The sequence below is a fragment of the Benincasa hispida genome, chromosome 1, assembly GCF_009727055.1.
Source record: "Benincasa hispida cultivar B227 chromosome 1, ASM972705v1, whole genome shotgun sequence".
Lineage (NCBI taxonomy): Eukaryota > Viridiplantae > Streptophyta > Magnoliopsida > Cucurbitales > Cucurbitaceae > Benincasa > Benincasa hispida.
Genome location: NC_052349.1, coordinates 20,981,636 through 20,992,016, shown reverse-complemented (window position 1 = coordinate 20,992,016; position 10,381 = coordinate 20,981,636). Strand labels below are relative to the sequence as shown.

The 10,381-nt window shown below is 32.7% G+C and overlaps 1 protein-coding gene across 1 annotated transcript; it reads right to left on the bottom strand.

Moving 5' to 3' along the window:
• Window positions 1–8,269: 8,269 nt before the first annotated feature.
• Window positions 8,270–10,066, bottom strand: LOC120088001 (probable WRKY transcription factor 48). Its single transcript, XM_039045031.1, has 3 exons — window positions 9,508–10,066; window positions 9,030–9,173; window positions 8,270–8,935 (listed from the first exon to the last, which is right to left on the bottom strand). Exons 1-3 carry the CDS (start codon window positions 9,966–9,968, stop codon window positions 8,494–8,496), a joined length of 1,047 nt encoding a protein of 348 aa, XP_038900959.1. The 5' UTR covers window positions 9,969–10,066; the 3' UTR covers window positions 8,270–8,493.
• Between the last annotated feature and the right edge of the window lie 315 nt (window positions 10,067–10,381).

The following is a 10,381-nucleotide window of genomic DNA, read 5'->3' as shown; positions in this document are numbered from 1 at the left end:
GACCTCAATCTTGAGTGTTTTGGGAACTCTTGCCTTTAAGGGCGGTCCTTTGATTAGTATGGGTGAGAGTGGCCTATTGCCAACTCAACATGCCTACCTTTTTGGGGACTTATCTGATCTAGAAGCTGGGAACTCAATCCACGAGATGGAATTCACCTCTTTCACGAAGCAGGGATAAGTAGAGAGATTTCTCCCTTAAGGGCTGATTCTGGGGCTTGAACATAGTGGTCACGGCTTCTCTTTGGAAGAGAAGACTCAGTCATAGGACTATGAATTATGTTCATTAGAGGGATCAGTGGTACTTAAGGAAATAGATGTAACTATAGGGGCATAACGGTTATTGGCCCAGCTGTACTTACGAGCGATCTGTGAAAGGTTGTTGCACTGCTGATTGGTTAAGATGGACACATTATATATCTGTGGTAAGGAAAGTTCGGTTGTCGGTCTTTAGTGGAGTGTCTGGCAATTAACAAATGGTGGATCCCGTGACTAAAGAGTTTAGTCAGTTATTCACGTACCGTTGGAGCTTCGAGCTACAGGTCCATAAGGTCACCTTGGTAGTTCAATGGATTCAGTTGAGGATCAGTTCTTGGTGTTGATTTGAAACGTTCAAATTGACAAGAGATATTTTGGTTATATATGATATAATCGGTATGATGTATGAGATACATCTAGTGGAGGATTGATGTAAATGAGATTTACATTAAGTACCATGGAATAGCAAAAGAACTATGGTTTATATGTTTTATGAGATGAAATATTAAAATTATAGGTTATAAATATAGTATGATAAGTTGGTTATCATTTATATTTATAATAATATTAATTATTGGATAATTAATTCTTTTTCTTTAATAACTAATTGAGTGGGTGGTTATTGGATTCATGGTAACTGTGAGATAAAAAGAAAATGGTTTTCCTAATTTTAGTAAGATTTACAAACTGTTGAAAAGTTTTCATAAATTTTTTTTGAGATTTCTCTCGGCGAAAAAGGATCTCACAGAGTTGTCAGGTAAATATGGATTTACTAAACGACAGCTTGGGCGAGCTAAACGATCATGCAATGGGAGTTAAATGATCGTACAATATTTACCAAACGATTACATAGTTTTTGCTAGATGATCACTTGCCCAAAGTAAACGATCATGTAGTGTCTGTAGACGACAGACCAAGCTAAGTGATGAGTTAAATGATCGCATAGCTTTTGCTAGACGATCGTTTAGTTTTAGCTAAACGATTGGGCATCGACCTATACGATAGGTCTCCGCCATCTCCCACTTGCCCAGTCGTGTACACGATTGGTGTTTCTTCCTTCATCTGCCTCATACCAGGTCCGATCAGTGCCCACCCTCTAGATTATCACACCAAGAATACCAAGGTAGCTTTGTTGGTGGTATCATACTCAACTCGACATCGTCGAGGTGCTGTGGAGGTCGTTTGTGTTGTTGCTGAGGACTTTATGGTCGATGCGATCGTTGAGGACGAACGCGAAGTGTTTGTGCTGTGTTGCGGTCGTGTAGATCGAGCGTTCGAGGTTGCTGTTGTTCGAGCAGTCGTGCACAAAGGAGCGTGGAGACGCATCTTCAAATGTTCGTAGAGTATTCTCTTTGTTCATTTGAGTTTTCATGTTGTAATTTCTATATCAATTGCATAACCGCTTGTTTTGTAGACGACTGTAATATGTGATGTTCATTCATGATTGTGATTTGGAATAATCTTATTTCCGCTGCTCAAGGAAATCTTGAATCCGATTTCTTTCAGTGACATGACTTAAATCCTGAGTGAGATGTGAACTCCTACCTATGAAGGCAGTCCTTTGATTTGTATGGGTGAGAGTGGCCAGATCATCAACTTAATATGCCTACTATTTTGGGGATTTGTTTGATTAGGGAGTTGGGAACACAACTACACAAGATGGAATTCGCTCCTTCCCTAATGTTGGGGTAAGTAGATAAATTGCTCCCTTAAGGGCTGATTCTGGGGCTTGAACAATGTAGTCACACCCTCTCTTGACCCGAGAGAAATTTGGTTATAGTTGGACTATGACTTATTGTTCATTAGAGGAATCAGTGGTACTTAAGGAGTTAAATGTAACTATAGGGGTAAAATGGTACTTTTAGCCCAACTACACTTACGAGCAATTTGTGAAGGGTCATCGCGTTGTTGACTAGTTATATCTAATGGACACAGAAATATATCTGTAGTGCGAAGAGTGTAGTTGTCAGTCTTTAGTGGAGTGACCGGTAATTAATGGATGTTTGGGTAATTTAATTAAAGAGTATAATTAATTATTCAAGTACCATTGGAGCTTCAATCTATAGGTCCATAAGGTCTCTTCTATAGCTCAACAAGGATTATTGATAATTAATTTTGGATTAATTTGAATTGTTCAAATTAATTGAGGGAATTAATTATATGTGATATAATTAATTAAATTAATTATATGTTATATAATTAATATAATGTATTCGATACATTATAATATAAAATTTATTTTGAGAGGAATTAAATATTTGAATGTGATTCAAATTTTAATTATATGGATGAGATTCATATAATTATATTTATTATAAATATGATTTATATTAAATGTCATGTATTATTGAGAGAAATAAAACTATAGGTTATATTATATTTGATACAATATAATAATTATAGGTTATATATTATATTTGATATAATATATAGTTATATACATAATAAATTAATTATTATTAATTAAATTAAATTTATTTATTATTATTAATTTAATTTAATTTATTTATTATTATTAATTTATTTTAATTTATTTTAATTTTAATTTTAATTTCATTTTAAAATTAAAGGGAGGGAGATACAACTCCCTCCCCTTAATTTCCTCTCCATCAATCATCTGGCAGAAGAGATGGGGAGTTCGGTTTTTGGGGTATCCATCGTCTTCTTCACGGTTAGGAAGCTCTCCGTGTTTTTTTCTCTGAAAAATCTCCTAAGAACACATAGAAGGAAAAAGGGTTTTCTTCTCCCTCTCAAATTCTCTCCCTTTTCCCAAAATTCAGAGCCCACAACTCTTGGATTCTTATTCCAAGAGATTACAGAGGTTGACCTCTTGGTAGTGGCCATTTGGTATTTCATCTTTGGAGATTAAAGTGTCCGTGATCGGATTGAGGGATTGCATGAAGAATTTTTTGGCTTCAAGGGTAAGTTGTTCTTCTTTCTAATTCCCTTCTTAGCATGTTGTAATTTTCTTATTATAATGCATAAATGTTTTATTCTGTAAATTTCAATTCTGTGTAAAATTATAAAATTGGGACGATCCCCTTCTGTTGCGAAATTTCACCATTCCTTCAAGAGGTTAGTATAAATATATGATATTTATGATAATTAATTAAATGTATATTAAATAGGATTTAATATATGGTCATTTGACTAATGTGTCAATTAATCAAATAATAGTTATTTAATTAATTAGCACTAAGCCCATGTTTGGTTGGTGGGCTTTGTTTATGGGTTGTTTTGTTGGAGGAAAAAAAGGATGGGAATGGGAATAGGCTTACAAAGCCCATGTTTGGTTGGTGGGCTTTGTTTATTTATCTTGGAAAGGGCATTTCCCAGGCATCTTTTAGCCACACAAGTGAAGGAATTACATATACAGTGTGGGTTTTCACTTCTTCTTCCCCTTCCTACTACCATATAAATGCTTATTTTGTCTATGTTTAGTATTTGTACTTTGATATTGGTTATATTTGATTTTTGGAATAAAATATAGTGCAGCGACTTAAGGTTGTTTTTAATAATTGCATAATAAAAATAAAACTACACAAATTAATTATTTAAAATCAATTAAGGCAAGTTTTTTTTATTAGTTATATGCTTTATAATTGCACAAAATTTTGAAAGTGATCACACAATTTAAACAAAAATAACATTTACTTGGGTGATCTAATAATATTTCCATGCAACACAAAACATATGTATTACTTATTCTCAGGAAAAGTTGATAACATTTCCTACACAACCAAACATAATTATCCTTAATTCCCACACATACTATTCCCAGACATTGTTTTACCATACACAACCAAACATAGTCATCCTTGATTCCCAGTAATTTTATTCCCAAACATATAATTCCCAAGTATCCGTAATTCCTCGTCATTGAGAAAACTTCAATCCAAATGACCCCTAAGGGTATAAAGGGATTAACCATTCTCCATATAAATATATCCTTATAGCCTATTTAGGGCAAGGGTTTTTGTTCACACACATAAAAATAAAATTAAAAAAAAAGCTTTCAAGCCTCCACCTTCTCTCTAACTTCTCTCTAAAATTTTCTATCATTTTTCCTCCTCAAAAATTCTTGAAGACCATTTTTCCTAATTCTTTGGAATCCTACAGAATAACAAGGTAACTTTGTTAGTAGTGTCTTTCATTGGAGAAGTACGAGATCGTCAATAAAGGTGGAAGATGAAAGCTAGAAGAATCAACAAAGGTGAGTTTTGATTTCTTCTTTTCTTCCTCTTTTCTAGCATGCTTATAGTTTTGTTTGATAGTTTATCCTACAAATGCATGTTTCATTTTACTCTTTTTGTTTCCATAAAAATTGAATGTCTAAATGCAAGTCATTCACACGCTTCCACCGGAAATCTCCTTCATATAAGTGATAGTGCAACTTTCAATTTAACAAAATCAAAAGGAGAAGCATGAAATGATGGGCTACGTGTGGCCGTTTTAGTCATTTATCAATATTACTATCACTGATAGTTGTTATAAGTGATATCTAGCACTAATCTTAGGTCATATCCCTAATATATTTATTTTTATACTAATTTTTAATTATTTTAGACCCAATTGCTATTTGTATAGCCAATCCTTATGATTTCAATTCTAACTTAATATTCACTACTCAAAACTCCTATATAGGCCTTTAAAGTTTTTTTCACCACATCTCTATAATGTTACTCCTCTCTTTATCAAAGATTCTAAGTATCTTTGATAAAAGAGAAATATTTTTTATCAATGCCCCGCGTTAAAAATTTGTCTACATCAAATGTAAAAAGTTAATTAATAAATAAATAAGTGAACAAAGATATTGTCTTCAAAAATAGATTTCTAACTTCTTTGAGTACCATGGATACAATAATCACTTAATTTTATTTAGAGAACTCAATTAACATGGAGAATCAAACAAAAATAAGAAATTAAGGCCTCCTTCGTTAACCACATTTTTTATTTTTTATTTTTGAAAATTAAATCGATTACTCTCCATTTCTTATAGTGATTTGCATACTTTTTAAAAGCTAGGTTTTTAGGCCTTATTTGATAATCATTTGGTTTTTTTTGTTTTTGTTTTTAAAAATTAAATCTATTTCATCAACATTTCTTACAATGATATGCATATTTCTTAAGTACAATAGTTGAATTCTTAACCAAATTCCAAATTCCAAAAACAACTTGTCGAAAGCTATTTTTTCTAGTTCTCAAAATTTGACTTGGTTTTTAATCCATTGGTGAAGAGTAGATAATAAAGAAGAAATTTGGAAGTTAAAGTAGTGTCCATAGGCTTAATTTTCAAAAATAAAAAACAAAATGGTTATCAAATGGGTCTTAGCTTTCAAATTTTGGCTTGATTTTTTAAACTATTGGCAAAAAATAGATAACAAAGGAAGAAATTTGGAGGAAAAATGGTTGTTTATAGGCTTAATTTTTAAAAATAAAAAATAAAAACAAAATAGTTACCGAATCGGGACGTAAGTTAATGAGAAAATCTATGGAAGAACGGTCACAACTGGTACTTGATTTCACCAACTAAAATTATGAATCAATTAAGTAATTATTAGAGATTGAACGAACTATCAACTCTATATATGTCGGCTTTATTCATGGTTTCTTTATGATCTTCATTCATTGATAAATAGCCTGATAATTTCTCTCCAAATATCTCATAACATCTTTTACTTTGTCTCCATTGTTATAATTCTTGCAAAATAACTATCCATGGGCATAATCTTTGTATAATTAACACAAAATTAAGCTAACAAAAATCAATTGAATTATACCATAACCCAAAAAAGGGTGCTATTCAGGACATCATATGGAAATTTAGACCTCTAACCTCTCATAAGCCCAATTTTGTTTGTGTTCACTAAAAGATCACTTTATACCATTTGAGATGGTTATCTTACCTATTTACTTGTGATACTTTCATCATCTAACTAAATGAGACTTTGATTATATTCTCAATGATCCTCTCCTTGAACAAAGTGTACCATCGAGCCTCCTTCAAATAGTCATCTATGATCTCCACCAGGATTCTACTGATCGATATGGTGAAGTCAGAGATACATGACTCCTAATACCATTTGATAGCTAGGGATAACGATCATCCAATTATCTCTACAATTATATGATGTTGTCCACTTTAGACATATATAAGACCTTCATGATTTTGTTTTTGGGTTCACCAAAAAGACCTGATCATATCATTGGAAAGAATTGACGTCACTTATCCATATGATCTTCCGCTTATATCTTGTCAATGGGGTAAGTTAATTTTGGTCACATTTCTAACAAGGTAGTGCTTTAATTTGTTATAGTGATTTAATTAGGTGAGTGATTATGTTCATAATGTATGTGTATATATATGAAAGAATATATATATAACATTTACTTAGACCAAGTACAGAACATGCATGTTTTGTTAATCATATTTGTCCATGTTTTCATGCTTCTAATTAGGTTTATTTGCATGCTTACCCAAACACAATCTTTATTGTATCTTAGAAAATTTACCACAAAAAATGCACCAAATAGCATATCCCAAAGCTTCTTCAAGAGTCAACAAAATTGTGCACTCAAGTGTGGGTACATCTTCAAATTTGCTGCACAAAATCAACTTTCACATATGGCCAACCCTTTCTTGTCAAAGGACATGGCCAAAAAAGTTTAATATTCTTATATGGTTGCACCAAGCACATTGAACTTTGTAACCATAATTTTGTCAGTGAAAACATCTTTATTTTGTCAACTTTTTCACATTATGAAAGTTTCTTTCTTCAACTTCCTTAATTTTTGCAATTTTTTAAAGAAAGAAAAAACTAAGTGAGAGTTCACTCACAAGATAAAACCCCACTTTTAGTTTAGAGAACTAATAAGCAAATTAAACCAACACTCATCAAAATGGTCAAGTGGTTGGTTTTTTTGTAATTTACACCTCATCAGCTTGGTTTAAATCACAACAGGTTGCCTTATTAAGCTTCATATTTGTATATTTTAGCATTATACCCCAAAACAAATACTACATTTTACACTATTATTAAGAAAAAAATACACATATATATTAACAAAATATATATAGCAATATAAAGCCCTTCATTCAAACTTAAAAGATATGTTTCTCTAATTTTATGGTTAAAAAAATCAAATATTTATATTAAAAAAACAAATATTTGTTAAATATCATGTTGACTATCCTTTTATATATACATCAAAGTAATGTTAATATGTAACTATAGAATCTAAATTTTTTTAAAAAAATCATTAATATATTTATATATGTTATAATAAAATTGAAGCCCACACATAGAAAAAACAAACTATGGAATTTGATGAATGTGAAACTTTTGGTGTAAAATCCTTTTATTATTATTATTATTATTAATTTTTCTGTTTGATTTTGCAAGTCAAGTTCCCAAGTCCCCATCGGTGAAGATTCGTATAAAACTCCCGCCCCTAAAGAAATTAAAAAAAATAAATAAATAAAAAATATCTGAAATGGCTCAATCTATAAGCAAGAGCCACATTTATATATACATTTAAAAGCTTTGCTTGCAATACCAAACATGCTTCAAAATACCCTCCAACTCTTTGGGGTCGATATTCCGATACTATAACCCTGTTAAATAATATATGTATCAAATATTATATCTATATCGTAACTAATCTTTCAACTAGTTCTAAAAAAGCTACATTTTTTAGGTTCCTTTGTGACTTAACATGCAACCTATGACATACAAAACTTTATATTTTAACCTTTTAAATTCAAAATTTTCGATGAGGATAAGAGATGGAACGACTTTAAGTGTTGTATTTCGTTGCTGTTTCATATATAATATTATGTCATTTTTCCTTCGAGTTTTTAATATTGCAATGGAAGAAGAAAAACCCTAACCCTAAAGTTGAAATGGATGCATGATGTGAAGTAGTCAGAGTGAATGAAAGGAAAGGATGAAGAATATTGAGCTAAAACGACATGATCATATTATATTATCCCATAATAGACAACTTGGTTTTAATATGCTAATTAAGATTATTTTACAAAGAATATAATAATATAACTCATTAATAAAGCACAGCTAATACTAATATAATCCATCTTTAAAACGCTTGAAAGAGAGAAAGCGCTTCATAATCATGAGATGACGAATCTACTCAAAAAAAAAAAAACGATGGAAAATGGCTGATTCTGAATTCTTAATTTAAACGTACCAAAATTAAGAGAGAATTAATTCAAATAATTCATCCATTTTGCTCATCTTTTGGTTCCTTCCTCATTTGCAATGGCACCAAGTCTTGGAGAAGCCCATGGTCTCGGACCAAGGAAGCTTGAGACGACGGTGGCGGTGATGGTGGTGTGAAGGAAGTAGGAGGAGGAGGATGGGGACTCACAGCCGCCACCGACGAGTTGATTGTTAGAAATGGCGGTGGTGGAGAGCTATACATGAATGGTTGTTGGGGAGTGTTGTGTTGGAATAAAAGTCTGGTGGCGGTGGTGTCGTGATCGACGATGAGGCTGTTGTTGGTGGATTCCGGTAGAACTCTGATACTCCCTCGCGGCATTACCGGACTTTGATGAGTGTGTTGGCCTTCATACGTCGTAACGACTATCGAATGGTCGTCCGACGATCGCTCTACTCTCTTCTTCACAACGCACCCTGCTGTTGTACAACGATAATAGCTTCTGTTTTACAAGTATAACATTTTCATTAGTACAATACTCAAATCGTTTAAAGTGAAAAATATCATATTATTGTGAAAATATGAAGAAGATAGACCTGGGATAAGGGCTGTTCTTCACGGCTTTTTGACCGTACTTTCGCCACCGGTAACCATCATCGAGATGATCAATATCACTCTTTGTCATGAAAGCAAATCTGGGTTCTCTTTTCTTCTTCTGGTTCTTCTTGTTTGGCTTCAACCTAAACCCAAGACAACAACACTATTTAATTTTTTTTAAAAAAAAAAAAATCCACTTTTTCCATTTCTTTTTGTCCAAAAAGAGAGAAAGAAAGAGGAAAGAATCATGAAGCTCAAATTTACACCAATAATTCAAATCAACAAAAATCATATGCCTTTTCCCCATAATTTCCTCATCATCAACCAAACAAAGATCTAAAAATATATAGAATATAAGTACAACCAATATCTTTCCATTAAAATAAACTCAGATCCAAAGCAGCCAATATCATATCATTCTAAAATATCTAAATCCAAAATTCAAAATGGAATCAATAATAATAATTAATCACTTACACTTTAGAAGAAGAAGACTTATCAGTGTTGTTGTTGATCTTGTCAACTTCTTCAATGGCAGCAGCAGCTTCATTGGAGGAGGAAGAAACAGAGGAAGAATTAGGAGTGGTCGGAGCATTGACGACCTCGGAGGATTCCGGCACAGTGGAGGCCGGTGAGGAAAGTGGCGGAGCCGCCGTAGAAAGCAAATCGAAGAAAGAAGAAGAATAAGTATTATTGTTGTTGTTGTAAAAATCATGGATTTCAACTCCACTACTAAATAAGTCAAAGGAATTAGAAGAACAAGAAGCAGCAGCAACAGCAGCTTTATGGTCATGATCATCACATGACATGTCGAAAATACTAGAAAAAGAATCAAAACTAGACGCCGGAAACTCATCGGAAAACACCGCCGGAGAGTAAAGTCCGGCAGAATTATAATCAAACCCCATCATTGAGTCTTCTTCAAATTTCTTTTCCATTGGGATGGATCGGAGGATTTTTTTTTTCTTTTTTCACACATAACAAATATATTCTTTTGTTGTTGAGAGAGTGTAAGGAAAAAAAAAAAAAAAGAAAGTGAAATTGGGATTTTGGAGAACAGCTTGGGGTGTAAGTTTTCCCACCTAGGATGGTGACCGACAGGTGCCGGTAAACGATGGGCATAGAAACAAGAGTGATTGGATCGGTGTTCGCAATAAATGACAGAGGACTGGCGAAAAGGGTGACTTCTGAAACGCGGAGTTTTGACCGGTTAACCGGTTCCAGTGTAAACGAGATTCTTAATGGCCGCGTACACGTAGGCAAACAAAAAAACAATGGACTTTTTTATTCTTTATTTTTTTTTTCTTAAATATATCTAATTTACGATCATGTTATTTCGTGTGTGGGTTGA

Coding starts and splice junctions, on each gene's coding strand:
- LOC120088001 (XM_039045031.1), bottom strand. CDS start 9,968: ATGGAAAAGAAATTTGAAGAAGACTCAATGATGGGGTTTGATTATAAT. Junction 9,174..9,507: donor AAGTCTTCTTCTTCTAAAGT/GTAAGTGATTAA, acceptor TCTTGGGTTTAG/GTTGAAGCCAAACAAGAAGA. Junction 8,936..9,029: donor AAGAACAGCCCTTATCCCAG/GTCTATCTTCTT, acceptor CTTGTAAAACAG/AAGCTATTATCGTTGTACAA.